Consider the following 16040-nt stretch of genomic DNA (forward strand, 5'->3'; position numbering starts at 1 on the left):
CTTGCTGACCACCAGCATCTAGTACAGTGCCAGGATTTCAGTATTTGTTGAAAGAGTGATAATGCTAGGGTTCCACAGAACATACTTTGGAAATGCTGCTTAAGCTCCTTCTTCTCTCCCTCCAGTCTGAGCTGTCCCCTTCCGTGTCATCTACTCTACACCATGTAATGCTAATCATCACCATCAAAGAAGCTATCATTTATTTAGCACCTGCAGGCACTGGGCTACAGATAGCATTAGACCCTCGAAAATCTCACCTCTTTTCATCCTTACCACCACCTCTGAGGTAAGTAATGTTATTCCTTCACTGCCATTTTGCCAAAAATGAAACCACGGGTCATAAAATTTAAATCACTAGGCCAAGATAAAGTAAGTAGGAAAGCTAGAATGCCAAACTACATCGGTCTAACTCCAAAACTCATGACCTTTCTTCTCTGCCAAAGTAACTCCTGGTAACATACTGTGGCCAGCGTTGCTGGCTGTGCACCCAATGTCCCTTCATGCCTTCTTCCATGCTAGCACAACCCTGATTTTGTAAGGAGTAGCAACAGGTCAAACCAGGAAACGGACTGCAACTATCTAAACCAGTTACGGTGGTATCCCCACTGCCTTGCAGCTCGGACAAGTGATCTGACCCAGTTCTGGCAAAGAAGACATAATGAAACATCACCTTAGGGGTAGGAAGGCAGAGGTGTCCTGCGGAAACCAAACAGAGATATGAAGGCTTTATTCCTCCCTGTTCACCTGGTCCCCCTCTTCCATACCTTGAACCTGGGTGTGATGGTTAAAGCTTCAGGGGCCATCTTGTGGCCATAAGGAAGAGGCCATGAGAATTCGCAAAGACATCAGCCCCAATGTTATTAACTCACTGAGCCAACTCAAGCAGCTACAGACCTCCAGACTTCTTGCTACATGAGAAAAATAAACCATTAATTGCTTAACCACGCTGGGTGGATTTTCCATTTCACGCAGCTGAACACATTCCTAACGGACCCACATGCTGTCTCCCATATTACTGTTTGGACTTTATCATTATCTCACATACACATTATTAGCCTTGTCTCCCTCACCATGAAAGTACGCTTCTTGGAGACTAAGTCCATGTCAGATGTTTTTTGTTTCCACAGGGGTTATAGGCAAGGTTTCCAGGGATGGTCTGTTCAATTTACTACTTTCTTTAGGGTTTGTGAGCAGGGAGATGTCATCATCAAATAGCTGAAATATGGCCTCTATCTCCTATTAGATTAGTCTTTCTCAAAGTGTCAATATGAAAACATGCATCAGAAACACCTGGACTGTTTGCTAAATGCAGATCCCTAGGCCCCCTCCAATCCCAACGGAATTAGAATCTCTGGGATTAGAGGCTGAGAATCTGCATTTTTAATAAGTTCCCTCAGGTGGTTCTGATATATGAAGTTTGACAACTGCTGGGGTTTAAAAACAACAACTGTGGATCCAAAACCTATGAGAGCTTTGGCAGCACTCGTCTGGACCCTAAGGCATGAGCCCCTCCCCAGAGGCCCCACCCTAGCCCTAGAGGCCTAGGAAGCCTCAACTGTCATAACTGCTCAAGATCCTTTCTTGGGCAATATGGATAAAGTCGTGGGCACACTCTGTGGCATACTGGGATTAGGAAACTAACAACAGATGCATTCCCAGTAACTGTCACTTCCCACCATACCAATGCCCACATCCCCCAGTTTAAAAAGAAAACCACTATGCAGAAAAGAAGCAATGGAATCCGTGGCCCACTACAACGATCACCATGATCCAGGGAGCTCTCAGAGGATGGAGCATGCTGGAAAGAGGAAAAGAAAACTGGAGAAACTTACAGAGTAATACACAAACTAGCATTTGGGACTCCTGACTCAGAGGAACAGAAGAGACCTCCGGTGGCCCTTTTGGGTTATTTATTTACAACATGCAATTCTGAACAGAATCTTCTCTTGGGCACTGCTCAGACAGAGACAGAAGGCTGGGCCAGGGCATCCCACACTTTTTCTTCCATCAGCGGAGTCCTAGCCTACACGGTTCTCCAAAGCTCCGAGAAAGAAAATACCTGTGTGCCTCCCCACAGAATTCCCACGCCTTTGCTACCCCTTGATACTTACGTTATTTCATTTCTGACGATCATTTTCCCAGATGACAGGTGCACACAGAGATGCATTCTAGGGGAGCAAATAGCATACTCAACACACACACACACACACACACACACACACACACACACACACACACACACACACTAACTCCACTTTCAAACTGGTGACCTTCCTGCCTGCTGACATGCAGCCAAATTTAAAACCACGGAGGAAAAAGGAAGACTTGAAAGTAAACCAGAGATAGATGCTCATCCAGGCTAGAATGGGGGCACAAGGGCTAAAAGATTCAGTAGGGATTAAAGAGTTCAGGCCTTGGAAACACACGGGCTGGAAACTAGTGGCCATCCCAGCTCTGCACACGCCCGCGCCACCACAGGGAGAACCACCTTCCTTTCCTCCCAGCCCCATGGCCACCACCCTCAGCAGGTGCCAGCTAATGGGAGTTCCCAAATTTAATCAAGCCGTGCGTAGCACGGGGCCGGTTGGAGGGAGGGATGTGAGTCGAACCCTAGAGATGTTTCGAACAACGTGGATGCTCAGTGATTACGTGGACGCCAGGCATTTTCTAAAGCTCTTGAAACCTTCTTCCTTTGACCAGATGGCCTTCGGAAGAAATAATTTCTGCCATCTTCTTTCTGAGTAACTTTGCATCCACCCCCCCATCCCCCCCACGAAATTGCTTCAAACTCCCCCTCAAGTTCTGTTGGAGAGAATGTTACAACACGCCAAAGATAAAACTGCTGACCCCTTTTTGCACGGTCCTACCGAGATTCAGAGTATTTTCCCACACCACCTGTGTGTGCTGATCCAGGGTTGTTTTTGTTTTTTGTTTGTTTGTGTTTTAACACGTTACAGGCCTGCAACAGCTCCCTGCATCAAAATGATTTGACTGGAAATGGGTAGCTCAATGGGGAATTCTTTTTCATGCATCTTGCCTCCTGACATGTACATTACTGAAAACAAACAAGCAAACAAACAAACCAAATCCAAGGAGCAAAAGGGGGGCTGGGAAGGAGGCCGAAAAAGAAGAGGTCTATCTTTACAGGCAGCCCCATTCTGCGAGCAAAAAGCACCTTTTGACCACCTGCAGAATGCGCAAGGTCACGTGGGTTCTCTGCAGCGCCTTAATGTCTTACCCAGCACACAAGCAAGCCCCCGTGGCATATAAACAAATTCACAAGCGGAAAAAAGGGAGAACTCACTCCTCAAAGAGGAAGCGAATGATAACCACAGCCGCAAGAATAATAATAAAGAATAACAGTTACTACTACTCCTCCCACCACCCAGCCAAGCGCCGACGACAGCAGTACAGTAAAGGGACACCCAGTGCAGGCTTTGCAAGATAAATCACAGGAGACCAAATCGTGCCCACCTTGCTACCCTCCCACCCGCCCACCCCACCCCCAACAAACAGAATCAAGGGAAAGGGGATGGTGGGGGAGAAGGGGGAGGGAAGGAAGGATGGCTTTCTTTCCATAGGCAACACCTACCTCCAGGGTCCGGATTTCTTTTTGTGTGAGGTCGTTGGAAGTAGCACATTTGGTCCTAAGCCCTTCCAGGTTGGAGATGCTCAGGTCTATCATGTTTTGGACCAACTCGCACTGCTGTAAGGCTTTTTGCAAACTCAGAGGCTGCTGCTCCTCGCTTTTCGTCATGTTTTCCTCATCCATCGCTTGCTCTGCAAGCCCCCTTCCCCTCCTCCTCCTCCCGGAGAGAAAAAAGGGGGGTGTGGGGGGAGCAGAGGTAGTCTGCCCCCTACGCCTCTCCAACCACTGCGACTTCTCAACAATGTCTCATGAAGAAGAAACCCAACATCTCACACAGGGTTGAGGGGGTGGGGGTGGGAGGAGGGGACAAGAGCCACAATTTATTATTTTATTTTGGGGTATCAAGCAGACTTCATTAGAACGTCTCCTCTCTCTGAGTCTCTGGTCCCTGAAAAGGAGAGATGCTGTTTCTCAGAAGCAAACCAGGTGATGTGATGCTGTCTGTACACTTAGGGAGGAGGAGGAGGAAAAAGAGGAGGAGGGGGAGGGAGAGGAGGAGGGAGAGAAGGAAAACAGCGCTCACTCTTTACACACCGGCTCCGTGAAGGACAAAATTATATATTTTTGGCTGGCTGGCTTTTATGTCAAAAAAAATCTGGTTTGCCCCCCTCCCAGTTGCAGTGACACGGCATTGTCCACCGTTTGTGGTGCTTTAGCGCGTTCTCAAGATGCTGTCTGCATTGCTCCCGCGGCTGCGGCGGCGACTGCGGCTGGTTGCTGGCTCGTCGTCGCGCTGCTGCTGCTGCCGCCGCCGGGCTCCGGGGGTGACGGCTGCTGCATTCGCTCCTGCCTCGCTCCACTCCGACATCTTGCCTGTCAATCAAGGGGGGTGGGGGGGCAAGGGAGCGCCGGCGAGGGATGGAGAGCAAGGGACCTGCAGCGGAGCGGGTTGGTGGAGAGGCTCGGTGCGCCCATCCGCCCCCGCCGGGCCCCGGCCCCGGCTCCGGCTCGCCAGGGACCCGCCGAAGGAGGCGGAGGAGGAGCGCGCAGGCTCGCGCACCTGGCCGGGAAAAGGGACGACTCCCGGCGGCTGCAGGGGGAGCGGGGGGCGGGATTTCTAGGCGATGCGGAGCTCGCGTGGCAAAGTGAAATTACTACCGGGCGGGCGTGCGAGCGAGCAGTCGGCCGGCGGGGGCGCGGGGGAAGCGCGCACGGCGGGCCGAGGCTGCTCCCGGGGGCGGTGGAGATGGCAGGGACTGTGCTACAGCGCGGAGGCTGGGCCGAGGGGGCGGGGAGAGGGATTTGGTGGCCGGGTGGGGGTGGGGGCCACTACTACGGCACCGCTCTCGCGAGACGAGGACGGAGCGCGGCTCAGCAGGTGCACTCCCGCAGGGAGCAGGTGTGCGTCCAACTTTAAACCCCGTAGTGCATGCTGGAGAAACGTCAGCGTGAACCTGGGCACGTCCTCTCTGGCTTTCTAGCTCTGTGTGTGTATGTGTGTGTATCTGTGTGTGTGTGTGTGAGTGTGTGTGTGTGTGTGTGTGTGCGCGCGCGCGCGCCCGAGTGCGCGCGCTTCTGCCTTTTTGCTTGTCGTCTCTTGATACTGGGGGAAAATGAAACAAACCTGGTGATCTCCCATGAGCTGTAGGAAGCTGCCTCCCAGAACTGTCACCCCGGCCTGCAATTGCCCTGAGGGGTGGCTTTACATTTGGAGAGTGAAAGGGGCTTTGCTTCAATCTGATTGTTACCATGTCCTACATGTCCTGCATGGTCTGATCCCCGTCTACCTAACCCCCCTTATATCAGCAAATTACGGTCCCAGAGTTAAGAATGGATTTTACGCTACAAACAACTGCTGGAGAAGGTGTGGGGAAAGGGAGCCTCCTGCACTGTTGGTGGGCATGTAAACTGGTGCAGCCGCTGTGGAGAACAGCATGGAGGTTGCGGAAAGATCTAAAAATAGAGCTACCATATGATCCAGCAATCCCACTCCTGGGCATATATCCGGAGAAAACCGTAATTCGAAAAGACACATGCACCCCAATGTTCACTGCAGCACTGTTTACAATAGCCAGACATGGAAGCAACCTAAATGCCCATCACCTGAGGAATGGATAAAGAAGATGTGGTACATGTATACAATGGAATATTACTCAGCCATGAAAAAGGAAATAGTGACATTTGCAGCAACATGGATGGACCTAGAGATTGTCATACTGAGTGAAGGAAGTCAGACAAAGACAAAGATCATATGATATCACTTACATGTGGAATCTAAAAAAATGGTACAAACGAACTTATTTACGAAACAGAAATAGAGTCACAGGTGTAGAAAACAAACTTATGGTTACCAAAGGGGAAAGGGAGGGGAGAGAAAAATTGGAAGATTTTAGTTGACATATACACACTACTATATGTAAAACAGATAACTAATAAAGACCTACTGTATAGCACGGGGAACTCTACTCAATATTCTGAAATGACCTATATGGGAAAAGAATCTAAAAAAGTGCATATATGTATATGTATAACTGATTCACTTTGCCGTACAGTAGAAACTAACACAACATTGTAAATCAACTATACTCCAATAAAAATTAAAAAAAAGAAAAGAATGGATTTTACGTTTTTAAATGGTTGGGGGAAAATCAAAAGGATATTTTGTGACATGAAAATTAACAAGGAATTCTAATTTCAGTGTTCATAAATAAAGTTTTATTGGGACACTACCACCCATTTATTTATTATGTGTCTGTACCTTTGCATTATAGCAGCAGAATTTAGTTGCAGCAGACACTGTATGACTTGGAACAGCTAAAATATTTACTATCTAGCCCTTTAGAGAAAAGTTTGTTATCCCCAGGTTAAGTCGCCAAACACAGTCTTGCCTCAGAGGTCTATGTACTCTATGTCCCCTCTGCCCAGGTCAAATTTCCCCCTAATCCTCTCCTGTTTGGCTCCTGTCACTTACTGTCAACTCAAATAGGCTTCATCTCCCTGACCATCTTAACTAATAGTACTTGCATCACACATTGCCCAAAGGATGTATTTAGGATAATTAGCAAAAGGCACCTCTTTAACAGAGCTCCATTCCAGGGATTGGGCTTATGGGGCAGAGTAGACTCAAGAGTTCAGAGTACAATATGTATTCCTTAAAGGAAGCCACTTAAGAAGCAGAGAGAATGACAACCCATGGTGGCAAACTTTTTCTCAGACTGTGGGTTGTAGGGTTTTATGGCTTGTATAGAGCTGAACCAGCATTTTCAAAATCCCCCTGTCGATGAGGAGCCCAAGTGTCTTCTCTATGCTCTCAATCTTTTGGACTATGAAGTTTATAGATTCCAATTCTCTGGTAAAATTCTCTTTTCATCCATTTTCTCCATCTTCTGCTTTGTTTTTCTTGAACATATTAATTATGGTTATTTTAAAGCCCCTGTCTAATTCCAATGCCTTGGTCACCTGTGGGGTCTATTTCTACTGACTACTTTTCTCTTTGTTTTCAGTGATTTGGTCCTGTCTCTTGGCAGGCCTTGTAATTTTTGTGGAATGCCATACAATGTCTGTGCATGAAAAAAATATCTAGAGTCTCCAGGTGATGTTATCTAACTCTGGAGGGGGTTCACCCTTTCTCTGCAAGACAGATGGCATGAGGACTGACCATCTTAATCCAATCAGAGGCTGAGCTGGATGGAGGCTGGGTTGCAGTTTTGATAAGACACCATTTAACTCTGGCCTTCACTTCTAAGGCCTTGCCTTTCAGGATTTCCAACTGAGAAGTTTAGGTGTTCACCGAGGCCCCTCCCGCCAGTCCTGAGTTCTAATGGCAAGACTGCTGGAAACTCTGCTCTGTTTTTGTTTGTTTGTTTGTTTGGCCGCACTGTGCAGCAGGCAGAACTTTCCCAACCAGGGATCGAATCCCTGCCCCCTGCATTGGAAGCACGGAGTCTTAACCACTGGACAGCCAGGGAAGTTCCCCCGCTCTGTTTTTCGGGAACCTTTTGCTTGGTTTCTTAGCTTCTTGGCCTGCACTGTTTCAGAATCTGCCGACTGTCTTAAGGGGGATGTTGCCATCTATCAAGCTCACTTTTCTGTCCCCCCACTCCTTCTCTCTGGGATATTAGCCTATCAAGTCCCTGGTATTGTCTCTCCAGCCCTAGAAGACTGCCGAGAGTTCTGTGGTTTCTCTGTCCCCCAGAAGCAGCTCCCTGCCTGGGAGTGAACTGATGAGAATTGTATTTCATCTCAGAAACTGCATTCTAGGGCTTCCCTGGTGGTGCAGTGGTTAAGAATCCGCCTGCCAATGCAGGGGACACAGGTTCAAGCCCTTGTCCGGGAAGATCCCACATGCCGCGGAGCAACTAAGCCCATGCGCCACAACTACTGAACCTGCGTGCCACAACTACTGAAGCTCGTGAGACTAGAGCCTGTGCTCCACAACAAGAGAAGCTCGTGTATCACAACAAAGAGTAGCCCCTGCTCGCCACAACTAGAGAAAGCCCACATGCAGCAACAAAGACCCAACGCAGCCCACAGTAAATAAATAAATAAATAAATCAAAAGAAACTGCATTCTAGCTCTGAATGACGAATGTCTCAGAGCAGCTTCCTCAACAGTGGAAATAAATTATCGTTACTGGGCTACTGAATGAGCTGAAGTTGGCAAGACTTCATTAGATCCCATAGCTTTTAGTTTCAACTATAAGAACAGTCTCAAATTTAAATATTAGAAGGCCATTCTAGTCCAACCAAAACTTCATTCTCACATCCAGTGTGGTACCTCTTCCCCGCCCCTCTGGTCTGACCACAGATGGCTCAGGAATCTGCAGTGTGGAGACTAGGCAGGCGTGTCCCTTCCTGCCTCCTCTCCAGTTCCCCTTGCTGGTGTGCAGGAGCAAAGGAATGAGTGGACAAGGGCCCTCAGATGGAACAGGCGAGAACAGGTGTAGTTCTCGCTTGAGTGTCAGATCCCGCCCCCGCCACATCCTGATGAGCCCTCACATGCTGGCTCTTTCACATGGGGGTGAACTGGGGTATCTTCAGAGACCTCCGTGGGGACCACGTGGGGACTCAAAGCACACGCTGTGACCTCTCGCACACCACTTTTCCACTCATACCCCAGGAAGTACCCTACATTCTCTGAGGGCCCCTTGCCTGGCAGGCTGGGTGAGTTTTTCAGGATGACTCAAGTCTAATATATGCTCTAGCTCATGAGAAACAGGATGCACCTTTGCCCTGCTGCCCTCTCTCCTCACCCCAGGCAGCCTTCAGCGGGCAGTGAGATGCCAGCCACTCCCCCTCAGTGTGCCCAGTCTCATGAGTCTCATGGGTGATTCTTCTTTGAACTCTCCTCTCTTGGCTTGGGGGTTGGCAGGGGAGAAGAAAACCCCCTACAAAGACCTGTCAGCAAAACCTCCTCTGGATAAAATCTTGAACTTGTCTTACATCGGCTGGAGGCTGATGGTTACTGATGGTCAGAGGACCAGTCTGGCTGCCTCTTAATGGAAGGATGGAGTATTGTTACCCACTGCCCTCCCTTCGAAGCCTTAGCTGTAGTCCTGGGTTGACAGGAAGAGTCTCATTCCACATCCTGTTGTATTAGGAATGACCTGCCCCCAATATTTTCTAAGTTGCATTATGAATGGGGACGCAAGTTGGGAAACAGCAGATTCAAAGGTAGAGGGGTGGTCGATGACCCTGGAACTGAAAAAAACTACCATTGACTTGTCCTTAAAGAGGCTCAATGTACTGTTTTCCCAGGGCATTGCTTTCTTTTCTTTTTTCCTTTTTTCCTACTGACTTCTTCAAGGAGGGGCAAAAGCTCAGAACACTAACCCCCAGGACACAACCAAATCTTCATAGCTGCAAGAGGATTATTATTGCTCTGTTCTAACTCATTGATCCCCAAAACATAAATGGCTTTTTAAAAAATACCTTTGATGAGTGCAGGCAGAAAGTTCCTATCTTTAACCTTGTGGATTTGTCCTAACATCAGAAAACTGACTTGTTCTAGAGTTCTTCTCTCGGCCTTTTGCCTCTTTGTCTCTTCATTTTCCAATGTGAGCAAAACAACCAGATCACTCTCTTGATGGTGAGACAATTTGAGCTCATCGTAATGGACGGATGATTAGGCCAGTGATTTATGCTGGCTTTACAAATTAAGCACTGAACGACGCACTGTGGATTTTCAGACACAGCACCCTCAGGATGGAGAAGGATGCGGACTGTGGCACTCTCCGGATACTGGGAGATACACAGCCGAGGAATACTGAAAATTGCAGTAAAGTGATGCCATCAACCGAGCTTGCTTACTTCTCATGCCATCTTGTCTATGAAGTTCTGCATTAGCCCAAATGGTGTCTTTGTGTGAATCAGAAAAAGGCATCTGCTCTGCAAGGGGACCAGGGGTCACAGCTCGTGGGGCAGAGCACGGTCTGGATTTCAGACTTACTCCGATCTGGGCACCTTATGAAGGAAACAACCTGCATGGCATCCATCTGCAGCAGCCCTGACGAAGTTCCCAATTCTTTTGTTTTTACTGTTGAAAAATATGCATAACGTGAAATTCACCGCTAGTGACATGTAGTCCCTTCACAACGTTGTGCAACCATCACCACCATCTAGTTTCAGAACGTTTTCCTCACCCCAGAAGGAAATCCCGTACAGGTTTAGCAGTCGCTCCACATTCCCCCCCGCCCCCCCCCCCCCCCCCCGCCTTGGGCAACCACAAATCTGCTTTCTGTTTCTATGGATTTACGTATTCTGGGCATTCCATGTAAGCGGAACCATACAGTATGTGGCCCTTTGTGTCTGGCTTCTTTCCCTCTGCATAATGTTTTCAAGGTTCATTCATGCTGTTGCATGTGGCAGTCCTTCATTCCTCTTTGTGGTTGCATAATATTCCACTGTGTGCATAGACTGCATTTGATCGATCCACTTATCTTTTGGTGGATTTTTTTCCCCCACCTTTTGGCTATTGTGAATAGTGCTGCTGTGGACATTTGTGTGCAGGTTTTTGTTTGAACACCGGTTTTCGATTCTTTGGCTATCTATCCAGGAGCAGAATTAGCATAGACGGTCATTCTGCATTTAACTTTTGGGGACACTGTCACTGCTTTCCATAGCGGTTGCATCATTTTACATTCCCACTAGCTCCAACTTTTCTACATCCTCCCCTCCTGACTCTCCTTGCATCGATGTTATTTCATTATTGGAAAAAAAAAAAACTATCGTAATGGTGTACTTAGGAAAGTATTGACACATTCATTTCTTGAGTGCCTGCAATGTGCTGGGAGAATGCTACATGCACAGGATTTAAAGATTAATAAGGGACGGTGCATTTTTCAGTTTTCTCTTAGTTACAAGGGACAAAAACCCAACACAAACCAGTTTAGACAAAAAAAGTGACTCAGGTCACCAGGAGGTGAAGGGGAAGAATCTTGCTCTAGCCTGGCACCATCCTTTTCTCTCCCCATTGCTCAGCTCTGCTTTCTTCTGTGTTGGCTTCGTTTTTAGGTGGCTTTTCCCCAGGATGCGACAAAGATGGTAACAGAGAGCTTAGCAACTCCATGAGAAAAAGAGTCCCTTTCTCCTTAGTTCCAACGAAGTTCTAATTCATTGCAACTTAGTTCCAGCTGGTTTCAACATAATTTGCAGGACTGAATGTGCACTAACCTGGTTTAGGCCACCTACTCCCAAGCCAGTCACCTTGGCCAAGGGGGTGAATGTGAGGATGGGCCAGGCCTGGGTTGTAGGAAGTGGCATCAACTCTACCCAAACCACGTGGTATGAGATGAGGGGAGGGCTAGTCCCCCAAGGGAAAGAGGAATGCTATTATCAGAAGAAGAGAGGGTATATTTGGCCAGACAAAAGGATCAGCAACATTCCACCCTCCTTGAGAAAGTCACAGACTAGTGCAGAGACCCGTGCAAACAAATCCTGTAATTATAATATGCTCTGGAAAAAAAAGGAGGAGAGTCCTTTAGACCCCTGCGAGGGAAAGGGGAGGGACTCTGGTAAGGCTCTGTTGAAGTTGAGATTCTGAGGCTGAGACTAAAGAAGAAATGGGCCATTTGCAGCTATGTGGATGGGCCTAGAGATTATCATACTAAGAGAAGTAAGTCAGAATGAGAAAGACAAATACCATATGACATCACTTATATGTAGAATCTAAACCATGATACAAATGGACTTATCTACGAAACAGAAACGGACACACAGACATAGAGAACAGACTTGTGGCTGCCAGCGGGGAGAGGGGACGGGGGAAGGATGGATTGGGAGATGGGGATTAGCAGATGCAAACTTATATATACAATGGATAAAAAACAAGGTCTTACTGTATAGCATATTCAGTATCTTGTAATAAACCTTAATGGAAAAGAATATGAAAAACAATACATATATAATATATATATATGTATAACTGAATCACTTTGCTGACCACCAGAAACTAAGACAACATTGTAAATCAACTATACTCCAATACAAAAAAAAAATTTTAATAAATAAATGAAGGAATGGGAATCCTCCAGGTGCACACAGAGGTACCGGCTTGTGCCAAAGCACAGAGGTCTGAAATCAATGGTGATTATAGACAACTGCAAGAAACATGTACTTGTCATGATAATTTTTTTTTTTTTTTTTTTTTTTTGCGGTACACGGGCCTCTCACTGTTGTGCCCTCTCCCATTGCGGAGCACAGGCTCCGGACGCGCAGGCTCAGCGGCCATGGCTCACGGGCCCAGCCGCTCCGCGGCATGTGGGATCTTCCCGGACCGGGGCACGAACCCGTGTCCCCTGCATCGGCAGGCGGACTCTCAACCACTGCGCCACCAGGGAAGCCGTGTCATGATGGTTTTTAAAGTCACAATGAAAATACTAAGCCATGTGGCCTGGCCTTGAGAAGGCTCATGCTGGTGAGTGACAGCGGTCCTATCAGTCCCTCCTCTACTGCTTGGCTTCAGCAGCCTCTATAGGAAGACCAACCACCCTCATTTACTGGGGACTGAGTGGTTTCCTGGGATGTGGGGCCTTCAGTGCCTAAATCGTGACTGTCTAAAGCAAACTGGGACAACCTGGTCACCCTAGAGTGAAGTTCCCAATTCATGAGCACCTACAGTGTGCTCAGAGTTGGGATCAGCGCTATGCGAGCATATGTTGCTATGGAAGACTGAGCCCTGTGTTGAAACACAACTTGCACACAGATGTTCAGAGCAGCACTATTCACGAGAGCCAAAAGGTGGAAACAACCTAACTATCCATCATCTAAAGAGCAGATAAACAAACGTGGTCTATCCATACAATGGAATCTTATTCATCCATGAAAAGGAGTGGGGCACTGACGCAGGCTCCAACACGGATGAACTTGAAAACGCGATGCTGAGGGAAGGAAGCCAGCCACAAAAGGTCACATCTGTATGATTCCACTTACACGGAATACCCAGAAAAGGCAAATCCAGAGAGACACACAGCAGATTAGTGGTTGCCAGCGGCTGGGGGAGGGGAGAATGGGGAACGAGTGTTTAAAAGTATGGGGTTCCTGTTTGGGGTAATGAAAAGGTTCTAGAACTAGATAGGGCTGATGGTTGTACGACACCATGAACGCACTTAATGCCACTGAATTGTACACTTTAAAATGACTGAAATGGTAAACTTTATGTTAAGTATATTTTACTGCAATTAAAAAAAGAAGAATCCCCAAAAGGTATATAAACTAGGTGAACTAAAAGCCAGCCCACTGGGCCAAATTTGGCCTGCAGTGAGTTTCATTTGGCTTCAGGGAGTTTTAAAATTTGAATTTGTGGCAAACAGATCTAAAAGGGGAGCAATTTATTTGGAAAAATTCGAAAGCCTGGCCCCACTGAGACCGCATCTGCCCCTGGCAATGTCAGGAGGAGGGCGGAGGGGCTGCTTTACTCTGAGGCTGAGGCCTTCCAGTCCCCTCCAGTCCCCTTGCCCCCAGCCTTCACCTGGGCTCCTTCCCTCCTGTGCAGTACCTGCCTGGCCCACGGAGGCCCTAAGCACAGGCTTTCCAATACTTGCACAAAACAATTAGAAAAGAGGCAGATGATAAAGTCTGGAAATCAGGCACGCTACATGGTGACTTCCATTTTCATCCCCTTGTAAATGAGATATCAGTGGACTATCATTTCCCCCAAAATGCTATATGACTTTTGAAAAGGTCAAGCAGTGATTCAGAACCTTTGCTGCACATGGGAATCACCCAGGAAACTTTTTAAAGTATTGATGCCTGGGTCCTACCCGCCCCCAAGAGATTCTCACTTCTTTGGTCTGGGGCACAACTTGGGCATTGGGATTTTTTAAAGCTCTCCAGCTAATTCTAACATGCAGCCAAAGTTGAGAATTACCGCTTTACAGCTGCCTTTTAGAGAATCGCCCCCTTTTGGCCTCAGATGTCATAGAGCAAACTGCACACAAGTTGAAAATCTCTGTAGTTGTTACTAACATGTCTTTTGTTGTTCTCAATATCTACCCCTACAGACACAAGCTCTCCTCAGCTGGAAACACATGAGCAAATCATCTATTTTGTTTTGGAGGGGAGTCCACTGCTTCATTATCAAAAGGACATCTAAAGCGCCTCATAAAATCGAGACATTAACCGCACGTTTGTTTAATGGGTGTGAAGGGCTCCAGTCCACAGTGTGCTTCGGCCTAAGGAAGCCATCTGATAACGAACACATGCTGTTTCCCCCGCCGGAGTCTTAATGGTTTGTCATGTGAATGTGTGTGCATTGTTCAAAGTGATCACCCCTTTGCAAAGTGCAACTGTGACGCAATTGCTAACATCCTGGCCATGCATTTTCCATGTGCTCCTGCTTGTAAAGCTCTCTTCCACCAGAGCAATTCAACGGTGCAAAAAAGCATCTGCTGGCAGGAAAAACAAAACCTGTTCCATAGTCTGTGCATATTCAAGGCACGCTACCTACCTTGGTACCAGACCTTTGCTGAGGTCAGTTGTGCCCGGGTCAGAGATGAAGCCCACCACCGCCTCCAGTTCACACGTGGGCTGTCTGTCTGACCGATAAAAGCAGAACATGCCTCCTCTTCACACCCCACCACAGCTGTCTGCAACTTGCCTGGTGGCCCAGTGTTGGCTCAGCTTCCAGCACCCATCTGTGACTTGGGGGAAAAAAAAGAAAAAGAAAAAAGAAATGCATGTGGTGAGGGAACAAAATTGCCCACGTCATCCTGGATGAGCCTCAAGTCATCCAGTATTTGATTGCCTTCTGCAAGGTAGAGACCTGGAGTTTATTGAGCCTCGCTTTGTACCCAAGTCAGAAAAATGGAACTGAAGGTCCTTTACAAGTCTCGTCTGCGATTTTTGGACTTTCCTTTTCTCTGAAGAAATGGAGGAGAAAATTAGAAATGTTGAGTGGGACAGATCACAGGTTTTCCCCTGTCTTGTGCTTTTTGTGCACAGAATCAGATGAATCGGTACCAGTTTAGTTTTCTTGGTAAATTGAGAACACTTTTTTTTTTTCCATCAAAAGAAGTACAAATGTTGGTTTTTAGTTTTTAAAGACAGACCCGGTCCCCGGTTTCAAATGAGCTAGAAGGGGAATCGTCCTCAATCCTGGGACATTCACCTAGTCATTAATTTGTTTATTTATTCAATCCAAATATCAATATATTTCTGATTTTAAATAAAAAGTCTGATTTCCTGATAGGATGACACAGTAGAGCTGGGGTCCAGGAGAGGTAAGAGGCTCCTACAGGGAAAAATACTGACCTGGAGCCGGATGGCCAGGTTCAAATCCCAGCCCTGCCACCTCCTGGCCCTGTGACCTTATTCAAGGGATTTCAGCTCTCTGGATCTGGGTTTCCTCACCTGTAAAATAAGAGTAATAATAGTCTGCCTCCTGGGGTGGCACTGAGGATTCAGTGACTCAACTTGTGTAAAGTGCTTAGAACGCTGCCTGAACATTAGTTATAACTGCTTCTGCCCCTGGAAACACAATAGCAGCACAAAGGCAAAAGCATTTTTGTAGCATGGCAGGTTTACACACATGTAGCACTGTCACAAACCCATTTTTTTTTTTTTAAATCTGTATTGGGCTAAAATTGGAAGATCCAGTTCAGAATTTCTGCAAGTGCCCCAGGCTGACCAGTTACATCAGAACTGCAAAATCCCAGAGAGTTCCCTGGTGGCCTAGTGGTTAGGATTCCGGGCTTTCACTTCCGTGGCCAGTGTTCATTCCCTGGTTGGGGAACTGAGATCCTGCAAGCCGTGCGGCACGGCCAAAAAAAAATTGCAAAATCTCAGATCCCACCTGGGACTTACTGAGGCTCTCTGGGGTTAAGGTCCTGGGGATCTGCATTTTAACAAGCATCCCATGGGGCCGTGATGTACCCTAAAGCTAGAAAAGTATGAACAGACTTAACAAATAACAATACCCGTGAAGCCCAAATACTGCTGTTACGGATCCACTAAAG

At 47.4% G+C, this 16040-nt stretch overlaps 1 protein-coding gene across 1 annotated transcript in view; it reads right to left on the minus strand.

Moving 5' to 3' along the window:
* The window catches only part of KSR2 (kinase suppressor of ras 2), a 400467-nt gene extending 395606 nt beyond the window's left edge, over positions 1–4861 (minus strand). The window contains exon 1 of the mRNA XM_067700755.1: positions 3593–4861. Within this exon, the coding sequence (XP_067556856.1) occupies positions 3593–3772 (180 nt within the window). The 5' untranslated portion in view covers positions 3773–4861. The remainder of the gene's footprint in view (positions 1–3592) is intronic.
* Positions 4862–16040: the final 11179 nt, after the last annotated feature.

The sequence above is a fragment of the Pseudorca crassidens genome, chromosome 12 (genome assembly GCF_039906515.1).
Source record: "Pseudorca crassidens isolate mPseCra1 chromosome 12, mPseCra1.hap1, whole genome shotgun sequence".
Taxonomy (NCBI): Eukaryota; Metazoa; Chordata; class Mammalia; order Artiodactyla; family Delphinidae; genus Pseudorca; species Pseudorca crassidens.